Source organism: Lepisosteus oculatus, chromosome 6, assembly GCF_040954835.1.
Source record: "Lepisosteus oculatus isolate fLepOcu1 chromosome 6, fLepOcu1.hap2, whole genome shotgun sequence".
Classification (NCBI taxonomy): Eukaryota; Metazoa; Chordata; class Actinopteri; order Semionotiformes; family Lepisosteidae; genus Lepisosteus; species Lepisosteus oculatus.
Window position 1 is genome coordinate 39,867,262 of NC_090701.1, and position 25,889 is coordinate 39,893,150.

The following is a 25,889-nucleotide window of genomic DNA, read 5'->3' on the forward strand; positions in this document are numbered from 1 at the left end:
TGCATTTTAGTGAATTTTTGCCTGCTTCCCTTTGTTGTTAAACTGCACCAAGCCATGATAGAGATGGCAATTAATCAAACAGAACAGCACTGCTTGTACCTCAGCTGAGAAAAAGAGCACAAGAAATTACTTCAATACCCTATTTTGGACAGCAAAGCTCCCTGCTGCAAGTCAAGGTCACAACTGTTAATCTTGATATAAATGTATAAAAGAAATCCATTATGCACACTACAAATGATACTTGTATACCTACAGTAAACGGTTTTCTAAGCCAAAACAGATGGAGGCACAGCCCAGACCACTTACCCGAGACAGCTGCCCTGGATTTTTGGACACTCTCAGACTCAAACAGCTCCCGTTGGGGGTGCCTCTCCTTCAGGACCCCCCTGGCCTCCTGCCGCTCCTGAAGAACGGCGCTGTCTGTCTTCGAGAGGCTCCAGGGCTCGACTGCCGGCGAGGTGTCGGGGCTGAGCTGCTCCCTGCTGCTTCTTCTGGGAGGGCTGCGCCTCAGGGGCCGGATGTCCACATCCCACTCGCTCCCACCTGGCTGCAGGGGTCCTAGTTGCCTGCCGTCTCCGTTTGGAGAGCCGTGCTTTCTTCTGTAGCTGCTGCTGCTGCTGCTTTCTTCTCGTGCTGCTCCTGGTGCCTCTTCCTGTCGCTGCCCAGCAGCTGAGTAGCTGTGAAACACGCCTTTGATTTCTGCTGCCTGCTGCTGCTGCTCTGTGAAAGCTGGGGCTGCAGGGCTGTGGTGCCTGGGAGCTGCTCTCTCAGGAGACTCGCCCGCGGAGGGCAGAGAGCTCTCGGCGGCGGCCGTAGGCTTCCCCCGGTGTATATCCCCTGCGTGGACAGTTGACACTGCGGCTGCCTGAGAAGTTGCAGCCGCTACCGACTTCACAATTGACGCTGACAAAGGTCCTAGCTTTCCACCTCCTCCATTCTGCAGCTGTGGAAGGCAAAATTGACAAAACATTTCAGCTTTCATTAACAATTGGAGAGTAACTGTGCCACTTCAGAGAGTAACTGTGATTTAGCATCAAGATCGAATGCCACTTCATCATGCTGAGCAATCAAATTCGCATCACAGTGACTCATTTTACATCCTGTTGATCAAGCCGAGAGCTGTTTTTTTTTAAATAAAATTCTCGTAAGCCATGCTCATCATCTCTGCGGGTCACAACAATGCTGAGAGATGCATCCAACAGGTGCTTATAAGGAAAGTATGGACCTGGCTTAGACAACTGAAGCTTCTCATTCCTGTAACAAGTGTCTCCCAGACTGTTTAACGTATGATGACCACACAACCCCATCTTCAATGTAATATTTCATATTAATTTTTTTGTTGTTGCCTAATCTTATACTTTGATTTATTGTAACATGATACTATCTCAAGCGATCCTTATCTTTCCAAACAAAGAGATGTTCCAAGTAGATGATAAAGTAACCAACCCACACAAATTGAGAAATCTATTTTTCACAAAACATTATATCGATAGAGAATTCCTGTCTCCATGTGAAGTTTGGATTAGATCAGGTTTTCAGATGGATTAGAAAAATTTGCACCTGGCGAGATCAGCATTCTCTTTTTGTCCTGGTCCACTTCTCCCCCTGTGCCATTTGTCCCTACTACAATCTACTACAAACCTGACTTTACAAACCCTCTTCAGCAGGTCAGTAAAACTTCAAAAAACAGAGGTTTTAAAACAATCTTTTAAATGATATTTAAAAATTATCATTCACTTTATGGGTAAAGTGCATCTGGAATAAAACTGATAACTACTAAATATTGTATATGTACATTTAGAAATTCATATTTCTGGTTCTCTCGTTACACTGCATCTAAAACCAGGAATGTCTCACTCAATAGACAATTGTTCTTGTTCAGGAATTAGGATGGATTACTGGATTACTCAAACTGAATAAGGAAAATTTCACTGTTTCAAGTTAGCTAGGAACGTCTGTTGTTTTGGCAATATGGTAACACAGGAAAAGGTGGGAGAGGAAAGAGATGGTTGGTGTTTTATTAAGGAAAGGAAAGCTCAAAAGGAAATGTTCTACAGGTGCTGTGGGTTGTGAACTTGCAGTATTCACTGTACTGTTATCTAGTCTCTCTGCAGATCAGCTATTACAGACTGGGCAAAAAGAAAGCAAGCCTACTTTAAATCACTAAAAACCTTAACTCATGCACTAAAACACTCTGCCTAGTTATTCAAAAGTACAAAAACCTTTTGGGTAACTTTGTCCTGCACACATTGGTTTTTGTTTACAGTATACATCCTGATCAAAAAAGAAAACAGGAAAGCTAATCAAAGTTTTCTTCTGTGATTCTGATCAGCTCTTTTTCTCATTCAAAACACAGATGCATAACGGGTGCAACATTTATCAGTTCATGCACAGATGTATACTGATGCACACAAGAAATGAAAGTCTTTGTTTTACCACTCTTTTTGAAAACTATTTACTTTGTAGATAGTAATCCCATATTCGTTGACTGAAGCATTTGAATCCCGTTTCATATATTTTAGTTCCAACGTAAAATACCTTGACACTGTACATCAGTTGTTACTGTTCCCTAGGACAATAACATACTGGGAAAAAGATGATTCTGTATAAAAACTGCCATTTAACAAAACATTCTTATTAATAAAAGCAAAATAATATCCCCCTCAAGCAATGACTACTATGTAGTTCCCATCAGCATGACCAAAATTGAACTGCCTGTAAAACATTTTGCTATAAAAATAGAGCACACTGATCCAGAGAAACCAGGAAACCAGCCCTGAGTGGGAAAAGAAGGGCTTCATCCTGGAAGGAAGAGGGTCACTGTACTGGGGCCAGGATTATCACATCCCTTTGATCCATCTGCACAATTGTTTTCAAACAGCAGCGGCTGCAGCTTACATATCTCCAGGAAGAAATGACTCTTACATCAGCCCGAAAATGATCTGCATGTTTGAACGTCTGACAGATTAGAGGCAAAACCATCTTCTGTGGGCCAGAGGTTATCTGAAGAGGTGGTAGAGTTATATCCACTTAACGTTATTTGACACCTTGAGGAAAACATTTCTAAAGGACATGGTGAGTTTTATGCTGCTGTTGCATTGTTAATGTCCACTGGTTGTGCAGGGTAATTGTGATGTGGGGAGGAACCTTGCTTAATGAGAACACCTTTGGAGCAAATCATGGCCAACCTTACTACTTAGAGATACACTGATGAAGTCCTTAAGCCAAGTTTTTCCATTCCATAAACCAATCCAGTACATCCAATGTGTTGATTGCAAGGCTATGTAGTACTAGGATTACAGCGGCACAACAACAAAAAAAAATACGCCAAGTTTCTGGCTTGGCTAACCTCTTCTAAACCTACTCCCAATGAAGATCTGTGGAACCAACACACCAGCATCAGATCAACAGACAAAACGGTGACCAGTCCACCTTCTCTGGCTGGTGGCAGCTGTACAGCAAGAGTAGTGAAGCTTCCCACCGCATTATGTCCAGAGGCTGTCCAGAGAAGTGTGAACTCTCAAGAAGCTCATAACCTAACCTAATGCCGTAAAGTTCCCAGTTTGACAGTAACATGTTCCATACGGAATACAGATTGTTAAATTTAATTCATACTTGCTGTGATTGTTCGATATACTTACAATACTTGGTTAAATCTATTTGGCCTGAATATTGTGCACAAATATCTACAGAAGAACCATGGCACACCCTGTGTATATGACACAATTGGCAGTCACGAAAAGTCTAATTTAAACCAACAATCAGGGCTATGTTCAATTTAAGAAACGCTTTGAGCAGCATAGGTATTAGAAGCAAACTGTTTAATCAGTACACATCTGATTAAGGATCAATTTAGTTTGCACTAATATATATATAGGATATATAATATCCTTATTTTTAATATAATCTTATTCAATACTTGGGAAAAAGTCACACGCAAGCAAGATTTTGGCAAAAAAACAGTGTAAGCACAAACTGCTGAAATAACTTACACTGCTGGTATACAGTAAAAATAAACAAGCAGTTCAGTCACAATATTATATGCAACAGCACTACATGCAAGTGGCTCCAAGGGACGTCTAGCCTTACGTGAACCGAGTATAACGTTCTCTGCAGGTGTTCGGAAGTTTCACTGGTCGGCGGAGAAGGGCTTTTAGGTACTAGTTCCTGCACCAGAGATATTCTTTGGTCATTTATGGACATTGGTTTTCTCACTTTGCTTTTTTAAAAAGGGAATGGCAAAGGCATCAGAAAATGTCAGGGGGCTTTTGAAGCTAACCTGTCTTTGGGGGAAACTAACACCTGCACGCTCTGAACTACAGTACATTAACACAAATAAACCAAATGATAAACGTTAAACATGTTTGCCATGAAACAGGGTTGGTACAAAGATACTATATGAAGAATTAATGTGAGAAACTAATTTGCTTGACCCATTCCCAAATACTTTGGTCTAAGTGCTCCCTGCCAAGACAGTTTTAACCGATTTCAATATTTATTCATATAGAAGAAAGCACAAGTATTTAAATTACAAGCACAATGCAGAAGAGTGAGCCACCCCTCAACTCCTTCACAGCAGGAAAATCCTGAGGAACTAATTCCTCCTGCTTCACGTTTGTTATGAACAAGCTTTCCCTTGGTTAAGATATCTCATTTCATTTGGATCCACTTGTGTTTTGTAAGAGATGTGGTTTCGCCGTATTGTTCACAGTTCTGAGGAAAAACCATAACTGGCAAATCCTTGTTGAAACTTGAGAACGGGAAGGGGAGCAAGCTGGCTGAATTGGTCCCAACGGCCCGAGGGCTTCATTTCCTTTGCAGGGAGGAAAAAAAAAGGCCAAGCAGGTCCCCACTCCAGTTTCAACAGGAAACTGTTCTTACACCACACAAGTTGGGAGTTTCCAAAACAACATAGTCACTCTCCTGGGAACAAGAGTATGAGATTTTTGCCAAAAAACACCAACAGTTAAGTGTTATCAACAGTAACAGAATAGTATCTCAAATTGCATGTAGCTTGTCAGTATTTTTCTCTCCTATCAGGCAAAATAGAAGTCTGTGTCGGAGAGGGCTCCAGTTTGGGGTTGTGTACCTGCTCCACCTCTCCCAGGGTGATGGGCTGCGTTTGGTAGCGGGCGTTGGCTCTCCTCTGCCGGATGTCGGTCCTGGCCCTGGACACCACTTTGGTGGCAGGCTGTGCCAGGCGGTTGAAGAGAGCCATCTTCTCCGCCAGGCTGAGAGTGGACAGGTCGGGCTCCTCCGACTCCTGCTCGTCGCTGGTTTTCTTGGTTTCCCCGGTCTCCCTCGCCTGCTCTCGGGCTAAAGCGCTCTGGTGTGAAGATGCTTGCAAGCTGTAGGATAAACCCAAGTTAATGGATGCGAGTTGGGGGGGGGGGGAATACATTTAACAGAATACTCTACATTACAAAAGATTATCTCAGGCTCAAGGATTTTGCCTGCAATCTCTTATGTTTCGGCTCCATTTGCAGATAGATGCAACACCTGTTTCAGTTATGTTATTTTAAGAAAGTGTACAAACAGCAACAACAAAGGGTGTGATGTAAACGACACTATACACAAGGTGGATGTCAAAGCATGCCCATACAGTATCTGTCTTACAGAAGACATTGTGAGAGTAACTGACCCCTAACTACTGTACATTGCTAGGGATGTGATTGGGTTCTAACCTTAAGATGAATTCTTATGGCTCACCATTGTAGGGTATTATTTCAATTTAATAAACTACTACATACAGTATGCCAGAGCACTGAGGCAGAAAATGCCTGAAAACACTGCTTGCACAAGTAGACAATGATATAATTAAAACTTAATTATGTAAAGGTAACAGTACTAGCCTGTCTTTATGACTGTTACCTTTTCAATAAAACGCTTCTAATTCTGAATCACAGGTAGCCACAGTGAGCAATGTTTTACTAAACCATGACGGACTACAATACTTACAAACTCCTCAATTGTGGTTTCTTTGACAAAGCCTGTGGGGATTGCTACTACATCCACGATTTGAGGGAGCAGCATCCTGCAGCAAGGCTTGTTGAAGCAAATACTTATGGTTCGCGATACAACAGTTAATTAAATTAAAATGATTCAACGTTTGTTTCTCACAAGGAGACAACCAGCATTTTGTTGCTCATTTCAAATTAGTCTCCTCATGAAGTGAATGTTGCTGCTGAATAAGCTGTATAGTTTTTTTTGACTGACTTGCAACATTCTAATGATTTTGCCAAGATTTTAGATAATGTCTCTAAACAGGGCAGGTGTGGGGGTACAGTATATGGAGCGGATTAATTCCAAGTGCAGAGTTCCACAAGATCCATTTATGCAAATAAATAAACATGCCACTAGATTTAATACTAGATACTGTGTAAATGGCCGTCATCCTGTTTAAGACCTTTTCAAACTACAAAAACAGCAGGTGGCGCCATGTAGCTGAAAGAAAGCTCCAAGAGCTCTCAAACATCAGCACTAAAGCACAGTAAAATGAATGTTGAATCATTACATCAGCTTGCATGTATTCAAAATATTTAATTTCTGATAAGTTTATTTTGCTAACATGAGTAGGAGATTAAAAAAAAACATTTGACCAACTGTAAAAAAAAAACAAAAACCTCTTAAACATTAAAATCTTAGATTATTTTTAAATAAAGCATAGTTCAGGAATGTCTCTTCAGGTGTCAAATCCACCCCAGACCTTTAAAATGAAAGTGGCTCTTTGAAACAAGGGCTAAAGAACTCTCTTTTGTATCTGTAAACTGCTACCATGGTCATTAAGCTCAAGACCAGAAATAAGTTCCCTAAAATAAACCTGTTGGGATCCCAACTTAACTCTTTCCACTTCATATGAACACAGTACTACCAAATACTGTTACACACCCAAGCTTGGATTTGCCTTCAAAAGAGAACATGAAAACATACCACAGAAACACTAGTTCTGCAAACAATTAAAACTAAAGGCATTTAAAAGGTTTATACCTACCGTAGATATATTTTACTCTTTAACGATTTAAAATACAGCCTCCTACTTAGCTCCCCCCATTGCTGTTCAGAGCTTCTGAAGTGTACTTTCACAGTTTGATCAATCTTGACATCAAAAACAGTCTTGAAGACTGGTCCAAGACAACTGTAAAATGCTCTACATATGCTCTAGGGGCCTGTCTGAAGCAAGATACTAAAGATAATGAAATGTGGAACAGAGAAGCAATTTAAAGTGTTAGCTGCTTAAATGTTAACTTATTTAAGGGAGGTTTAACCCACATAATTGAGTTTGAGTTGTCATTCAACTTCCATGTTAGGAGTTACAAAATCCTAATTTGGAGACACGAGCTCTTAGGGCATCGACCTCACCCCCCCCCCCGCCCCCACTCACTCCGCAGGGTTCCAGGGAACACTGGGAACCCACAGCATTGATGAGCTAGGGCATGGCCCGGCCGGAGGACGTGAACAAAACTGCACCCTCACAAGTGCCCAGTCAGCCACAGGACTGTTCCTGCAGTACACGATGTTGAGGAACTGTTGGCCAATTTAAAAACCCGAGACCCTAGCTGGTGTCAAATGACACCAACGGTAAGGGCGCTCAATGACTTAGTCGTTTCATTCCCAAGTCCCAATCTGTTGAGTCAAACGATACATACTAAATCATGATGTATTAAAGCGGTCTAACGCATGTACCCTTAGCAGACTGCAGGGACAATAAACGAGAACATGTGAACACTTGTTTTTCATTTTTGAATAAAAATTGTTGCTCAACCCACAGTGTTATTACAGTGGCTTTTATCTGCTAGAGACTGATATTAAAAGAAAGCGAACATTTAAGTAGATTATGTGCACTACATTAACCAAATGTCTGTTTACTGCAATATCTTAATGGAAATAGCCTATGTGCTGAAACCTGGGAAAAGTCTGAGGTCAGACTCGGTGTGCTGTCTGCAAAGCAACAGGTAGAGGTTAATTCCACCCTGAAAGGTGGAAAAATGTTTCAGTTGTGCAGCTACTGTACCTTAAGCTGCAAAGGAGAACGAGAGAAAACAAATATCCCTCCTCCCTCATTCTCCCCACACCTGAAATACATTTTTCTTTTCTGTTTTTCAGCATTTATTTTTTACAATTCGCCTTTATTTACTCTGGAGAATCCCACTAACATTTAATAACAGCTGAAATTCAAACCAGTGATCTTGAGCTTATAGAGCCTAACGCATCACAGAAGTTGGCTGAGCCATTCCTGAGCAGTCTTCTTACAAGTTAACTCACAATGAAAACTCTATATACAGGCCTCGGTGTTGGATAGAGCTGGCAATACTCAACAAAGCAAAAACTTTTAGGGGTGTTTATGTGGACATACTGTAAATCAATTTAAAAAAAGCAAAAAACAATTAAATGTTGCAATGAATCAAATGAATATCGGAGTCCAGTAACTGAGAATTGGCATTCAACACCACTTGGTTGTAGTGATGGACTGCACCCAGGGTCTAATTGCAATGGGTTTAAACAAACCGTAAAAGACCAGGAAATTGGAGCTATTACACAAAGCTTTCCCAAGATTACATGGAAACGCACTCTTCCCTGGAATATTTTGTGCTCTCAATTTTTTAAACTAATTTGAAATATTGAAAATAAATCAGAATGCTCATTTTCCTGAATTAAAAAAAAGCTTGACAAAGTGAAAAGTCATTTCAGTGGTGCTGGCTTATTTAAAAGGATGTTGAGATGTAATTAAAATAAAGATTTAAATGAGCTTCTTATTTACTCCAGTTTCTGAATGATCTATTTTAATACCCTTAATTTCCAGAATCTTTTAAAAACCTCACTACAGATCAAGCAAAATTATGAATATACAGTGTTTATTACAATCTAAGCAACACCTGACCTTGGGACTACGAGCTGCATTCATTAATAATTAAATATTAAAAGATGACGTTAACTATCATATGGGTAAACATCTTCACTTATTTATTGTAGAAACAAGGTTTAATGAAGTCTTGTCCCTTATGTTGAATAGAGCATGTTAGAAGACTATTTTTCAAAAAGTGCTGGGCATCCAAGAACAAGGCCAACATTTGTGGCTGGAACACTTGGTATTAGTCGAGTTAGTGCACAGGCTTCATTTGGCATGCACACACTCAAGTACCTGGTGCTGTGCACAGAAGTGCTTACTACAGTGGGGCTAGGGATTCTGGCGACTGTGGTGTGGACAGTCACAGTTTGTGAGGACGAAGCAGGTACACTTCACGCCACAAAGATTGGGAGAGAGCAAATGGGAAAAAAACAATTCAAAACAATTAGGAGATAGGCGGAGATACGTTGGACACATTTTACAGACTGTCAGTTGGTCACCGGCCTTTTCTGTTCGAGCACATGTAACTTTTAAGTGGCTTTTCATAAGTTAAATGTACAGTAAAACCCAACCAGCAATGGTTAACCACAATGAAAAACCGATCAAAATGTTAAGAAATGAATACAAGTGAAAATGGAGGCAAAAAAAAAACTGGCAAATGTGAAATATGTAGAAAAGTTCGCAGGATCAATGAATTTCAAGGCCCGGAGGCCTGCCTTGAGGAAAACCCTTCATCGTCCCTATTTCCACCCTTTCCCCAGGGATGCCGTTGTGTTTCCAGCATCTGGATTTTGCCAATATCTTGCTGAAACACCCTGTACATTTCAGCCCGCAGTCACTCTGATCCCTCAACAGATGTTTGTTTTGGGTGTTGTAGGTAATCTCCAGTCACAAGCGTTGACAGCCTATGAATGCTCACGAACACTGTTGCCTTTAAATCGGACTAAATATAATCCTATCCAGCTTTGTGTAGCCCTGTAAGTTTTCTTTATTAGTAAGGCAATGTGCTTATATTTGGGATCCAACAACTGTTTAGAACACAGATATGTGCATCAAGATCGACCTGAATTGTGCCTTAGACAAACCCTTTTAACCTACGTTGCTGCAATGACGACTTCCTCGGTGGTGACGGGTTGCGTGCGTGAGCGATCCTGGGCACGCCTCAGCCTCCTTTCCACCGCGGCGTTCCGGGAACGCGGTTTAGGTCCGGCCGACGCGTCAACGCTTTTTTCCAATTCCTGATGCGAGAGCGATGACAGGTTGATAGAGACATTTAATACGCTAGTCGATGACGCCTTATGACGTACACAGCAGCTGGTCATATAAAAACCTTTGCCAATCAATCAAACTATAAAAAAAAAGAAATTGAGGATTTCCATTTACCAAAACATTCTTGAAGAGTTATTGAATTACACAGGCATATTCTGTACAATCTTTAGAACGATAACAGTTGGGCACACATGTTAATGCACAGTGCAGCCACATTAAAAAGACAGTCCTGTCTGGCTGTCTCGCACATTTGGAAAGTGGGACGTTTGGAATCAAAGTGAGTCAGGATCTAGGAATGTAGAACAGGGAGGGGAGGTGATCGCTCTCCTCGCAGGACTACACAGATGTGCCACAAAACCAGATGCCGTTACAGCTCAGTGGGATCAAACGAAAGGTAAATGCTCACACCCCAGCCTTGTGGCAAACAACCTTGGCAGCAGTGAAAAAAATAAAAACCACAGCCGATACCCTGAAAAGTGACCTCTTGGCAGCTACACTCAGCTTTGCTCGTTCATCTAGCTTCTCTTCATCCACTGAAAAACAAAAAGGATGAGATGAAATTCAGGAAGGAGGAAAGTACTCTATTGTCAGGAGAAGATGACAAAATCAAACATAGAATTACACACTATGCTATAAAGCTAGAAAAGGATTCAAGAACCCCCACTAAAAGCTATTATTTATCCTGGCAAATAATGGCATATAGTGGTTTTCCTTATGTTGTGTTATCATGGTAATACTGATGTTTTGGTTTTTGCTCTCCCAAATTGGAATTGTGAATGTGCCGAAATCGTTTTTTTTCCCTCAACCTTCCCATCAATTGTTTTATGCTTGCATTTAAGAAAGTGCGAGTTACATGGTTGAAATATTTTATTTTGAAACAGAATTCCCTTGGATGTTTTGTGTGCTGTGTTTCTTTGCAAGTCCCTTCAGGGATTGTCCCATAAATTCTGAAAATAAAAATGTGTCACTTTGTACCATGCAGGAACGAGAGTGAACAGATATTAAGCTTTTAAAATGTTCTTGGGAAATGTCAAAAGAAGCACCAGACAGTGTAGCTATGCATCTAGAATCCAGTTAATATACTCATCTGAGAGAGTACACAATATTTACATTAGGTAAAAAATAAAGTGGTACATTTAACTTCAAAAGACTTGAATCCGGCAGTCTCATATACAGTACAGTAGTTTTGCATCAGATACTAAGAAGTTATAAAAAAAGCATAAGGCTATACTGGAGCTACCAAAAACCCCAGGGTATTAGTTTGAAAGTGTTGAAAAGGGTATTTTATTCTGCTCAATTTATTTGTATTAATTTGATTAGTTACCCCAAAAGACTAGTTCTGGGTTCTCTTAGTTTCCTCCAGGAACAAAGTTCAACATGGCCTCATACTCAGAAATCACCTCGCATGTGTACCATCATGTTCACCATTATGTTTCAAAGTTTCAGAATATTTCAAGGAAGGAATGGAATCGACAAACACATACAGCAAAAAAGGGACATAAGACAAAAAAATATAATAGCACTTGCCTTCAGTATTCTGTAGCTCAGGACTCAGACATGACCTGTAAATGAAAAGCAGTTAAGTTAAAATATACAAGATCCATCACTGGCTGAAAAGAAAAAATTAAAACAGTATCCAAAACTTTAGTTTAAAAAGCAGTAGCTTTCCCATGAATGGAAATAAAAACAAATGGATGATTAAGAAATAAGATGGAAACAGTGTTACTGATGTGTTTCGAGACCTACAGTATTAGCACTAGAACTGTTCTACTGCTTTTAGGTTTCAGACCAGGGTAGGACCAGCACGCCAAGAGTAAACGACAATGGGTGATTCATGAAGCGTGATCACATGGGCCTGTTGTGCACCGAGCTTCCAGTCTGTTGTTAATGGACCTTTTCTTATTTAGTCTCTTGAGAAAACACAAACCTTTCTGTTAAACATGTTCACCACCACCACAATTCACCACCGCCTTATACGCATAGCAGTGGGCTATTTGAAAATGCACGACAATGACATGAAAAGCATGTCAAATAGTTTTTCCCTTTTCAAGACGAATGAGACCAGGGATGGGTGAGAAGCACTGTGTCCAGAACTATCCAACCACCAAACAAAAGCAATGTATTTTCAGTCTCATTCCCCTTGTGAGGAAGGGCCACTCAGTTGCATTGACTGGTATTTAAGAGGGCAGCCATGATAAAAGCACAGACTGGGAGCTCTCCTCTAGTACTTGAGCTACCCGTCCTCAACTCGGAAAGCGCAACATCATTCAGAAGGCAGACCCCTCCACTGTCAACCTTTTCCCATGAAGCCTACCTATCGGTCTCCAGACGTTCTGCTGAAGTGATAGGCTGAGTCCTAAACCTCTCAGAGGTCTTTCTACTTTCTCCCGGGGAAATATAGCGCCTTGGCCTCCGGGTGCCCCTTTCCCGTTCAGCTTTGCCAGCCGAATCGAGACCCGATGTTGCCAGCTCTACCTTAGCCTCCCTTTAAGCACGTGAGGAAGAAATGACGAGAAGAAGAGAGAGAGAGAGGAGAAAGAGGATAGTGATGAAGCAATTTAAGGGTTGTTCCCTTCTGCAACCCAAGCCCAGATTTTTTTAATTAGTGTAGTAATATCACACCACATGCCAACACCATGCATGGATGTATTCTGCACACATTCCAGCTACAAGTTTTGTTACTCATTTAGGTGAGAAGCAGACGCGGCAGGATTAGGACACAAACACCATTTTAATAATTAGCCCGCTCCCCGAAACGCTGGCAGTGAGCTAAGCTTCAGGGTGTCTTGTACGGTTAAGGCAGCACATTGCTCTGATTTTTAAACCATTTCATGAAAGCCTACTCATTAAGACCGTGCAAATCACATTTAAAATCAAGAAAAGGGGTCAGTATTCCAAAATACCACCTACAGTTCTTGCTTCTTGTTGGCATTGGCACTTTCCAGGTAAGTATGGCGGAGCTGTGCAACAGACACCCTTGTATCTACTGCACTGAGGTCTCCATTTGGCACGCTACTTTCAGAACCGTAGAACACCATCTCTCGGTTTGGATCCCGTTCTAGATTTTTGAAGACCGGCGCCCCTGGCGCCACCCCAAAGTCCGACATCGAACGGGTCAGCATCTTGTGCTTGGCTGTGGACACCTCCCGGCCCGGACTCCGGTGCCTTGCTGGAGCCAGTGCCGATGCCCTTTGACGACACGCGGCAGCATCGCTTTTCTGTGGGCCTTCTTTTGTTCTGCTCTGGTAATCGACCGCCTGCCATGGAGACCCGACTTCTTCCCAATCAGCACGTCGCCTGTGCGCGGAGTGGGAAGAGGCTCCGGGTTCTTCGTCGTCTCGCGGGCTGTGAAATTCCTCCCGATTCTTCTCCCTCTTGCGGATTTCTGAAGGCAGGACTGCCTTCCTGCTCTTCAGGAGGCCCTCAGTTCTGACTGTCTGCTTATCATCTGACTGGCGCCCATGGCTATATTCTCCACTGAACCATCCATCAGGCTCCTCCTCACGGGTGCCCTCTGCTTTTGTTGCAGAGCTTACTGGGAGCGAGGGACTGCGTTGACAACCGCCACCTTCCGTCTCCCCCGCTGTTACAGACTTGGCACTCTGAGCCTGGCCAGCAGGCTGGACGAATCCGTAGGCCGGCTGGCGAGCAGGGCTAGGGTGAGCTTGGGCCACCCTATCGAAAGCGCAGGAGTCATGAACACGCATGTAAGGAGCAGACACCTGCAGATGTCTCCTGGAAGCTGCCGTTTCTTTGACAAGTTCCGGGCTTCCTCGCACACCTTCCTCTTTCGCCAGTCTCTCTCTAACTTTAATTCTTTAAGAAAAAAGAAGGATTACAATTCTTTAGTACCAGATAGTAAACACTCTGCCAAGAATGGGGAGACCTTTCTTCCCCAATCATTAGAAAATAAATTGTGAACACGCCTCTAATAGCTTTGCCAAAGAATCCCCAGAACCGTTTACTGCCATTATTTGCTAAAAGATCATCCTTCCTGCAATGAAATCAGTGAGATGACTATACAACAAAATTAAGCAAAAAAAAAATTCTTTACAGAGAAGTTAAAGATGTAGAACACATGGGAAAGGAGAGGAAGGAAAAGTGTTAGTAGCCTGATATCAAGAAACCAAATTAATAGCAGCTTTTGGCACCATGGGAGTTACTTCACCCACAATGCACTCACACAAATTCTGCACACACTCATATACAGTATTAATGTTCGAGGAAGTATCGGAAAGCATCCCACAAGACCATAAAAAAAATACACACATCCTATTCATTGTAATACCTACAACAGATTAGAATTAGGATGCAATTTATTTGGATCATCTTATTAGCACGCTCTACATGTGACAGCGATTTTTAGTGGAAGTCTTTTTTTAATACCTGGGTACTTAAATTCTCCGCCTTAACGGCAGTTGTAGGAAGTTGCAGATTTAGTTTTAGCACCTTAACCCCTTTTGTTTTTCTTTCTAAATTTCAGGACTTAAATTAAAGCTCTTATATTCACTTTTATTGCATGTACAGTATGACTATAAGCAATATAATTTACCTTGATCGACTAAAATTTAAAGAGGCTCGAGCTATGACAGTGTGCAATCTGTGGGAACAAGTAGAGTGAATTACAAATAGAAAAGTACAAGTAGGGTGTGAAGGAGGCTTCACAACAAATCCATGATTTCCTTTACCACTTTTCAGTGTGGAATTAACTTTGACTTGTTCCTTTATAATTTATTTTTTACAGCCTTAAGATTAAAAACCTGATTGTTTCTCTTCTTTGTGGAAAACAACTTCAAAAGAAATTCCAAAAAAGTTCAGAAGGGGGAAAAGAAGCCAGTGAAGTAAGCCTGATAAACAAAACAGCCTTATAATGCCAAGATGCCCTGGACAAGGATAAAGCTTATTCTTAGCTTGTCTCAAGTGTGATGAACACATTCAGACATCTGCACTTCAGATACTCCAAGCAGCTCTGTAAATAAACTCAAATGATTCCAGCAATCATTCCTGTTGTTCTGAGGGAAGTATCCGAACAATTTTATAGCCTGAGTTACTAACTGAAACTTTCTCAAATTCATCCATTTTTCAAAATTGCTATAAAACAAAAAAAGTACTCTATTGTGAATACTGGAAATACAAAAGAGTATGACTTAGGTGTTCCTTTCAAACGTAACCTGGCCCAGCCTAATGGACACATTTGTAAAGTGCTGTCTAAAAGAAAACGAGGAAACTGGGTTCCCTCTGCCCTTTAATGACTTCCCTGTTCGCATTACCTCCATTAGTTACAGATTCGTTCCCCATTTCCCTAAGATTAGTCTTGGATCCTTAAGATAAACAATCTTCACTGTTTCTATTCTATATATACACGTACACATATTTGGGCAATAGAGACATTTGTATTGTAGAAGGATCAACAGATGCTACACAATATTACCTAGTGCTAGAAGGCTTATTGGATATACATTTGTATTATATATAATGATGTAACGACAATAACCCTAAGCACTCCTTGAATATCCAATAAATGAATAACTATGCATTTATTCCTAGTAATGTCACAAGGTCAGCTTGTTCTCAAAACAGGGATATACAGCTAAGACAAAGAACAGCTTCCCAGAGAATGAGAGCCAATTCATTTACTGCATCTTAAGAAAAAGCTGATAATTGGTTTTACTGGGTCAGATGGTCAACTCTCCCACAGCTTCCCAAGAAAGATCATGGCCCAACTGCTGAAAAGCAGCAGAATAAAAAAACGACGACAAATAATTCTTATACATTTTAAGAACAGAATCCAGTTAGAATCATAACTTTAACACACCCACTAGACGAAACTACTGTATAAGCCTACTGTGGGTTTTACAAGGACCTTTCTGAAATATGTAGACATGCAGTACAAATTCAGGAACTCATGCCTTGAAATTTAAGTAATTTAGTAGTGAACACAAAAAGACTAATTTTGACCCACGTTTGGGGCATGAATAAGAGATTTCTTTATCAATATACTCTATATTTGAATTACTAAACAAATAAGAGTTCAATATACTTTCAATCAATAGTGATTATGTTAATGAATTTCACAAAAAACAATTAACCAATATACAGTACAGTATCATGCCTAAGAGGACTGAACTAAATTTTAAAACTGAGGAAGGTCTTTGGCCAAAACGTTAGCAACTCTAGGCCTCTTTTAATTATAAAAGATTAATTTTGCATACAATAGCATGCAGGCGTCTCCTCTTAAGAACAGTGCACCACCTCTTGTCTACGATTTTCAGATAGAGAACATCTACTATTTAAATATCTTCAGTTAAGTCTGAACAAGGCAAAACTGGTATCTGTACTCACTTTAAGAAACAGCATCTGACTCATACAAATGAATTGCTTCTATTCTGCCTAATTACAGATGGAGCATCTAGTTTAGTATGTTGCCTTGTCCAGTATGCTTACACTATATTTCACAGTTCTTACCATACAAGGTATCTGAATGAAGTATCCACCAGAGGTTATTTTTCTTTTTCATATGGCTGCTGAACACTAGAAATCTTTTATAGAGAATAACTAAGATGTAAACAATACAGTATACAGAGGGAGATAATTTCTTTAGATTTCCTACCCTGAAGCATTTCAGTGTACATTGGTAAGTAGTTTTTGTGGATTCTCTACTAAAGTGATAAAAGTAGCACTTCAGCCAACTGAATATCTATAAATCGTATTACACCTATGCTAACAAATAACTTCAAGCAATAATAAAATAACAGACTTGCTGGTAATAACTATTCATGCAAGGCCTCAGAAAGAGGCAACTGCATGGAGAAACCTATTTAATACCAAAATGGTTTGCTTTATTTCTTCACAGGAGTTTTTTGGGGGCAAAATAGTATTTCCCTCCCAAGCAAAAAGAAAGGCCTTGACACCAGAATAGATAACACACTTGATACAAAACCAAAACTCCACACATACTGTACAAACACGCATCCAGCTGCCAAACATTCATACCCAAGTGCTCTAGTTAAGAAGGTAGACAGTGATTTTCTGGTGGTATGCCGCAAGACTGCAGCTCAACTGGCATGAAGGCTGGTGGTTTAGCTCGAGGAAGTGGAAGTGGGCTGCTCCCTGACTCGGCTGCATCCAGACAATCCTCCTCTTTGTGAGCATTAAACACAGTCAGCAGAAGCAGCCGAGTACGGGAATTTAATTTCAAATGCAAGGAATTCCAGTCCCACTGACAAGCATTTAACTGCACAGTGGCCATGCAGAAAGTTCATAAAATAAATGTGGAGACTTGATCAGCTAAGTTATTCTGTTGGGCTAGTTTTCCCCCCGAAGTAAGGATGCCTGTCTTTACTTTAGATTGTCTGGTATAATATGATTACAGGGCAGGCAACCATAAAATAGAGCCTTACAGCACAGTTTTAACTATTATTTGGGCTGCTCCTGTTTGACTAGGAGCTTATTTTTTAACAATGGCATAAAAACACCCACAAAGTAATTGAAGATGCAAGAAGCATAACCGATTTATAAATAAGGTGTGCATTTCTAACTAGGAAAACTGTAAGCTGGAAAATTAGTATTTTTAGAAAAAAATTAAAAGGAAACTATTCATTTGTAAAATCACTTAAAATGGTACACAAATTAAGTGCATAAAAGTTGCTAAGGTTTATTAGAGCTCATTTTCTCATTCAGGGTGTGATGTTATGGACTTGGTAAAAGTTAGCAGACCTCTTGTTAGGAATGATTGAAGGATTAGAAATCCACACAACCCATAATACCTGGAGGGCCAGTTGATAAGAGATTGTGTCTCGCCTTCTGAATCTTTCTGAAGAAACCAATCGCTCTTTGGTTTTACCACAGGGCTACACAGGAATGTGGTAAAAGACAACTTAGGTAAACACAAAGCCAAAGATGGGGGAAAAAAACAGCAACACTACAAAAACTGGGGGCACACCAACACTCTCCCTTTCAGGAAATACTCATCTTTATTGGCCATTAAAAGCATTTATTTATTACCAGACATGCTTGTCATCAAATATGACACACTAACTCATGTGCAGTATGCACCAAGAGACACCTGAACTTTGCATGTCAGTGGGTGAGTCTGAACACTTAATCCTGTCGTCTGACTTCCAGACCAGAGTCTTAAACTATGAAAAAACATCTGAATGCCATACATACTGAAGGAGGCACATATTTAAGAAGAGAGTCATCTTTTCTCCAAGCTTCATTTGTTAGTAACAAAACAATTTGGGAGATGGATTTATAATATTATGCTTTAATTTATGAGCTAATGCTGAATTTTATCAAGACCAGCTGTGGACTAGTGGCTGTAATTGTGTTTCAGTCCCAGTGATAACTTACATGGTATGCTGTGAAACCTGACCCCTACCAAGCTGCCAAGTTTTGAAACTCAAGACCAGCTTGGTAGGATACAAGTCAAGAAGCATGTGTCCACAACTGTTCCATGGCAGATTTGCATTTTTTAACATTGGAACCTCAACTGTACACTACATTAGTGTACATGCAATGCTTTAAAAAGAGCATATCCCTGCAGAGCTTTGACGTTTTGCTAAATTTGCGATTTAAAAAACTGTTAATACAATGGATCACAGATAAGGTAGTCATAATCCTTTAAAGGCTTACTTTTACAATGACAATAAGGAGAGAGAATAGTCATGTCAAACACTTTTGGATGCAAGATTCTAAGTGACTGAATTTAACATTTTAAAACTGTTTCTAATTAAATTCTGGTGATTAATGAAGTCTGAAGGGCTAACTGTAATCGTGGTATCAAGGAAATCCACACAGTGAAAGCGGCAGCTGCCAGACTTGACTGAGCAGACTGGAGGCATTAGTGTCATGAAGCCATTTTTTTCCCCCCTTTTGCCCTACTGAACTTGCCTGCAATAAGGTCAAACAGAAAGGAAATAAGTGGAACTAAACTCCTCACTCTTTCAGTCAGTTTAACGATTGAAAAGTAAAGTGAACCCTAGAAGAAAATGTTACCCATTAATTCCCTATAGATAAACCGATACCACACATTATAAAGAATGGGCCTACCTGCTGTCCACATAGGCATACTGAAATAGTCTGATGTTTTATGGAATTGCACGACAAAGTGCTGTTAAACTGTATGAAAGACTTGCAGCAGGCATGCAATAAAGCACAATCACTGACCCAACTTTCACTACATTCAATGCAATTTCATTGCAGTTACTTCAGATCAATCTGCACCGCACTGGAAAGCCTTATAAGGATGACCCTTTAAATGAAATATTGAGCTAGCAAATTAAAACAGAACAGTGCATCCAACCACATATTACACGGGCCAAGAAAAAAATAACTGGAGAAAGTGATTTGGTAGACAAAACTGTATTACAAGTCACAGTCTCCACTGCGGTACCCAGAAGGTTCCTGTTTCACAGCACTCACCCTTGTCTGTGGAGAATGTTGTGGGCTTGTTGCTCAATGAAGAGGTCACCAGGAGATATGCCATGCTTTGGAGATGGAAGGGAGGAGCGGCGTCCAGCTTGAGGAGAGCTTGGCACCCCAGTAAGGGAGAGCTCCTTTCCTGGCACCTTGGCAGAGGTGGAAATATCCGCAAAGGATGACTGATCATACAGCCCTGCCGTGGCACTCCTGTCTTGGGCCCGCCTGTAATTCTCCAAATTCATCGCCTTCTCCCGGTCCGAGAAGCCGTCCGCCGCCGCCTCTCGGGAAGCGTTCGCTCCGGAGGGCGCCTGTTGTTTCGGCTCTCTCGCGAGTCCCGTTCGGGTGCTGTACAGGGAGCTCAGATCTCGGCTCTCCTCCTCGTCTCGCTGGCGCTGCTGCTCGTTGGGCTCCGCTGGGGGGCGCCTCTCGGCCGGGTCCGGCTCCTTCCGCACGCGTGCGTACCGGGACGAGTAGTCCACGTCCAGCTCCTGGTCCAGAGAGATGCCGTACCGCTCGGCCAACTGGCGCCTCCTTTCCGCCTTGTACCTGGCTATCCTCTCGGCCTTGGACTCCAGGCCCGCGGTGTCCAGGGCTCCGGAGCTATACGTCGACTCCGTGAGGCCCGCTTGAGGCTCAGGTCGACATCTAGCTCTGGACATCCTCTCTGAAGCAGTGACCTGGGTGGTCTCCGGGATCTCGAGTTCTTCCTTACTAAACCTTCTCACTACTAGCAGGATTTAAAAAAACAACAAAGCTTAAGTCAAACTCCTACATCTATCACTCCGTTGAAAAAGTGATCACAACTGATCGCTAGCATTCAAAATTAGAATTATCCTTTACTACTCCACTGTGGTGTTGCTCACATTTTTTTATTTTAATGCACTGAAAACTGACACAGACCGAGTGAAACTGAATGCAACTTTGCAATATTCCCGGTTCAGCCGCTTCTAGCTGAAGAGCTTGTTTATGAGCGATAATGACCCAGTAAATTGTCAGGCAACCTACATTCATCAGAACGAAGAAAGATCCTAAAATTGTGTCAGTCAGTTGACCTCAACCTCATTGAACATTAGGGAATGAATGAAAAAGCACAAAGGCTGCCCTAAATGTCGCACTGTACTGCATGCAATGTTCTGCTCTGTATGCCCAGTGACAGAATACCCAGATTATGCACTGCTGTGATTGGAAATGAGAGATGTAGATCAGAAAAGTTTGCTGTGAAATAGTAACAAAGTAGTCCATGCATTTCATGTCAATCAACACTTTGTGATAATTTCTTAGCTGTATTACTGCAAGACCAATGACTCCTTAATTTAGATCAGCTGTATGCTGCATATTGGTTTGTTCTTCCAAACAGTATAAAAGTCAAGTGCAATCAGAATCTTCTCATTGAGAATATTGTTTGGCAACAGAGCAATAAAACGTAACATTGAAAACATGTTTTGTCAAGTGGTGCACTTAAAATATTTCTACAGTGCTGCAAAGAACATGGTTTCTGAAGCCATCATGTTATTCAAAACCGGCACAGTTATCAAAGATTTTCCACCCCGACCTCTGTGCTTACGGTACCTGCGCATGGACTGCAGAGATCAGAGGCCCGAGTGTATCGTGGAGTGTCTTCTTCAAGCAGGCGATGAGACACTAACCCAGCACAGCTCTGTAACAGGACTGGCTGGGAGTCACTCTCAATCCCCTCTAACCGCCTGGCAATTCTCTCTTTCCTATAGAGACATTTAAACAAAGGCACCGTCAGTAACTGCAAACCATGCACATCAGTAAAAGTGGGAAAAAAAACTCCAAACATTCCTAGATCAGTACAGTATGACTTTCAGGTAATGCTTCATTCTTCTTAGATTTCTAGCATTTGTTCGCATCAATTCTGCTCTTGATTAATCTAACAGTTGTTACCTGTTCATTTCCAACACAGCTGAGCAGTCGGGTTCAAAACGTTTCCTTAGTTCTGAAACTGATAGGAGGAAAAAGAGAAATCATATATAAAATAAGAAAATGTGTATGATTATCATATTTCAGTAAAGTATAAATGGTGTAAAACATTTTTTTAGGAAGCAAGACTGAGGTTGCACAGCTGATTATATACATAAAATAATTCTATTTCTATTCTAATGCTAATTCTATTTTAAAAATTTCAAAACGGCAAAACCATTCAATTTTAATAAACAGCCTTTTCTGACAGTCACCTGATGCACATAAAGCCTTCATAAATGCATGAAACAAAAACAGCTAGTCAAGAAAAAAAGCTGTACAGACAAAAGGCTTGCACTAAAATTTCCCACTCATCCCAGCCAAACTGGAGCCATGTTTCCAAAGGTGAATGTCAGGTGTAACTTAAGTATTTCACTATAAATGATCCAGTATGTTTCATGTTTTATTCAACAATAAGAAAACATTGCATTAAAAAAGTAAGATGTAACTGCTCTTAGAAGGTTTCTGTGAATTTTAAGAACTGTTGTCACTTTTAGGGTTATAACCGGCACACCAATGAATGAATACATAAAAGAAGACTGCTAGCAAATTTAGAGCAGCATTCATTTCTCATTTCCAGGAACCACTGTCATTATATACATATAAAAGACTTTAGGTATAAGTGTTATGGACTTAATAAATGTAAGATGCAAATCTGTTGCAACTTCACTGCACCAAAAAGTGAAAACAAAAAAGTTTTGTCAAGCAGGAGTTTGTCAGCATTTTAAGTTGAGGTGAGATTGACTTATAGAGCAAAAACATCCTAGCAAGTTAATTACAGATCTTCCTACACCTGATAGAATTAAACTAATAATAATAATGGCTCTGTTCTAAACTTGTACTGTTTTTCTCAGGAATCACTCCAGACAAGCAAAACAGAAATAACTAAAATGCACATGTAAGATTTACAAATCAATGTAGCCCTTCCAAAAGAAGGGTTACATTGAAAAAGAAAAAATGATTCACACTTGGCTCGTCTAGATTCATGGTCAGAGTTCTAGAACCTTCAGTACAGGCTCTAAACATTACACAGCAGCTGCATGTTTGAAGTCCTCCCCTCTCTGTGTGAACTAAAAAAAAAACAAAAAAATACCTTCTCTTGTATTTCCAAACAGCTTAGTAACCAAAAAAATATGAGGCAAAGATCTTACGATTACCAGAGAAAGATGTATGAAAACAGCCACGCTAAACTAAGCAATGTTCATAAGCATGTTTAATAACTATAAAAAGTAAATACTGTAGTTTGAATGTGACATCAACTGGCATAATGTAGATAAAAAAAACATTGACCTTTAAGGACATTAGTTAATACGCATTTTTTATGCAAAGGCTTTGACAATTCCTATTCTATATACAGGACATAATTCTCAAAGAAGCTTGAGACAAAGGTGGTTTTACTATAATGGTAGCGAATAAGGAAGTATATTATATATCAAAGACTAAGTGTTATATTCCGTTACATGCAACAAAACAGATTTAAACATTATGCTTCTTGTTTTCTTCATACAAATTAATAAACATCCTACACATTTGGACTACTTGCTTTATTATTGGAATTAAAATATCCTATGATGCATCTACAGAATCTGATCCTTATCATTGCATCTTATGCTTTGAACTTGTAGTTTTATCTGCAAAAAAAAAAAACACATGACCCAGAACACAAACTGCACTGGTGTAATTCCAAACTAAGTTTATGTAGGCCAATGCAGTAACTGCTGCAGTAAAGAATATTGGACAGCACAAAATACAAAACACTTGTATTCAACCTAGAAAACCGACCATACTGAGCACAACATGCAGTGCTGCCAGGTCATAAAAACACATTAACTACATAAATTTTCATATTATTTTCCCTGAACAATACTTGACAAGGTATTAAGAGTTAGGGAAGTTTTTTTGAGTATTTGGTAGTTATATCACTGAAGAAAGATAGAGGAAAGCAAAAGACCTGGCAAATGTTCTTAGTAAGATCTGAAATCATATCTCATGATTGATTCTAAACCGAGTCTCAGCCAGAACAGTGCAGGAGCATCATCTACTGTACATCTAAGGTGGCTATATATTTACAATGTATCAAAAACAAATTTGAGCAAAAAGCAATTTGGATTAAAAGGTTTGTGGGCTGAAGATGAAGTCTTTCTCTTTTACCTAATCAGAAACAAGTAGGTTTTTAAAAAGGTTCTACTATTTGTTTCAATTAGGGCAATCAGGGTTAACAGCATATTATTAAATACAATGTAGCTTGTCACCACACAATACAGTAAGGTACCATACATCATAGCAAACCTCAGATAAAATGAGGCAGGCTTTGTAAAATCATGGAACTAAAAGTGCATCAGGGTGGGAAAACAAACAACTCTGGTTTTCATAAAAAGGACACCCAAGCTGCTGGCTACTTTGAAAAAGATTTGTTTGTTGGCACTACTGGCAACTAAACCTAAAAAAAAGTACTGTATCAAACAATGGCAAGAAAGTGGTACTGTATAAGGCTTAAGGTGATTCATGGAATTGACCAAACACTTCCAAAACATTGTCTATAACAGCAAATATTTGAAGACCACAGACTAGAGAGAAAAATGCAGTACACCAGCAATTGTTAGTCTGTAACGGTAAAACGCAGACTAGGGGGAAAAAAAATGAATGACTACCTGTTTGTATTGAAGCCATAATTAATATTTTGGTTGGAAGCATTTTTAGCAGTATATACAGAGTATTGAAATTAAATGTTTAAATGCAAATAAAAATGTGCAAGACGCTTACATCAGTCCACTGAAAATGTGACAATTGTAAACACCATTTTGCAAATAACTTCATCTTCCAATTGGCTACTCAGCGAGACATTTCTCTTCTGCATTTAAAAATGCATTAACTACATTTAATTTAAACAAAGTTCTATTAAGACAATCCACAAAGGTCTAAAAGCATTAACCTTTAATATTCATTGAGAAAATATTTTTTCTGAATCTATTGTGGTTTAGGATACTGTATACTAGAATGAAAACATGGTCTGGATATAATACATTTTACCAGAAAATGTTGATGTTTATTTTTGTTTACTAAAGTTAGGCTACTGCTTTCAGTTATTTTTGCAAAAATAGGCTTAGCATCGTTCATTATTTCTCTAATCTCTAGCTCCTTTGTCGTCTTTGACCTTTCTCTGAAAGATGTATGGGGAATTTAAGTTATTTAGAATAGAAAACATTTTGGCTAAGAAATTTGTAGCTAACATTTCTGGCTTAAAAAAAGCAAAATTTGAAATGGTTAAAATAGTTTTGCTGTGATCTTAGCAAGTACAGTAGTAAACAATGTGGTATTCACACTTCCTACCCCTCCTAATGGTGGTTTTCTTTCTTAACCACAAGTCAGAGGTGCATAGTAATGGATGTTAAAGACACCAAAACACTTAATTACACAAGATACACAAAAATAAGATGTACAAATTTTAAGTAAATACCAGGCATGGCGGATTATTCATATCATCTACCTAACTTAGTGTTTCAGTTACAGCCTGCTTAAGACCAAGATGGGAACAGTGTAATGCCCCTGACTAACCTTGTTACTTTACAAGTTAACTCCAAAAGAATGAGGTAACTACAAAGTGCTAACGGACAGCAAACAGGTGTTTGATGAAAGTTTACAGCTTTAAATAGAGCTGCACAGCCAGCTCTCCTTTAAAACGTCTCCTTCCCTTCTCATATGGTACTGTAAGACCCAAACTGAAAAACATCAACCAACCACCTTTCACAGTCTAAACGTGCTCTATAAACTGGCATCAAATACGTAACTAGTTTGATCCCATTATCCAAAGTGAAAAATATAGAAAAGTTCTAGGTGCCCTAAATCTGCATTCTTCAATCTTTACTATCCCAATGCTTGATGCTACTGTACATACCATTCCATTCATGTTCTTTACTACAGTAGTAGAAAAGGTTAACTCACCTTTTGGAAGGACTGCCAAAATATTAGCATCAATATCTCTGGTACTCTTTGCAAATTCTTCTTTGTCTTCAAAAGAAAATTCTTTCTGAAAACTGAAAATGAAGGACAAGAGAACGGGGAATAAACTCTGTGAAGTGGTTAGAATCATACTTGCCGTATGTTGTGTTCTTCACAGAAACATACACTTTGAAAAGTGAATGGAAGAGTAACAAAGCTCCTTTAGATACTTTCGCAAATGGGAAAATCCACAGTATTTTCTGGCAGTGGTGAATTAAAAGCCGATCCATTATTTTTTAAAGTGTATTAGCCTATCTGATCCTTTGAAGTTATTTGAGGAACTAAATATATGCTTGGGTTGTAAATCTGCTAAGCCAGTGCTACAAGTTCTGAATGATTAAAAGTATGTTTTTTCCCCCCCTTTGGAGCT

At 39.9% G+C, this 25,889-nt stretch overlaps 1 protein-coding gene across 11 annotated transcripts in view; it reads right to left on the minus strand.

Moving 5' to 3' along the window:
- The window catches only part of svila (supervillin a), a 69,972-nt gene that overhangs the window by 38,056 nt on the left and 6,027 nt on the right, over positions 1 to 25,889 (minus strand). For 5 of the 11 annotated variants that reach the window (XM_069191242.1, XM_069191251.1, XM_069191246.1 and 2 more), the window contains exons 3-16: positions 25,463 to 25,554; positions 21,446 to 21,503; positions 21,107 to 21,258; positions 19,538 to 20,264; positions 17,881 to 17,964; positions 13,025 to 13,930; positions 12,429 to 12,599; positions 11,642 to 11,676; positions 10,583 to 10,647; positions 9,944 to 10,083; positions 9,140 to 9,235; positions 5,090 to 5,348; positions 4,090 to 4,167; positions 307 to 943 (exon numbers count right to left, since the gene is read on the minus strand). In XM_069191242.1, coding sequence (XP_069047343.1) covers positions 307 to 943; positions 4,090 to 4,167; positions 5,090 to 5,348; positions 9,140 to 9,235; positions 9,944 to 10,083; positions 10,583 to 10,647; positions 11,642 to 11,676; positions 12,429 to 12,599; positions 13,025 to 13,930; positions 17,881 to 17,964; positions 19,538 to 20,264; positions 21,107 to 21,258; positions 21,446 to 21,503; positions 25,463 to 25,554 — 3,500 coding nt within the window. The remainder of the gene's footprint in view (positions 1 to 306; positions 944 to 4,089; positions 4,168 to 5,089; positions 5,349 to 9,139; positions 9,236 to 9,943; positions 10,084 to 10,582; positions 10,648 to 11,641; positions 11,677 to 12,428; positions 12,600 to 13,024; positions 13,931 to 17,880; positions 17,965 to 19,537; positions 20,265 to 21,106; positions 21,259 to 21,445; positions 21,504 to 25,462; positions 25,555 to 25,889) is intronic. The other 6 variants (XM_069191245.1, XM_069191249.1, XM_069191250.1 and 3 more) reach the window with 4 other exon arrangements.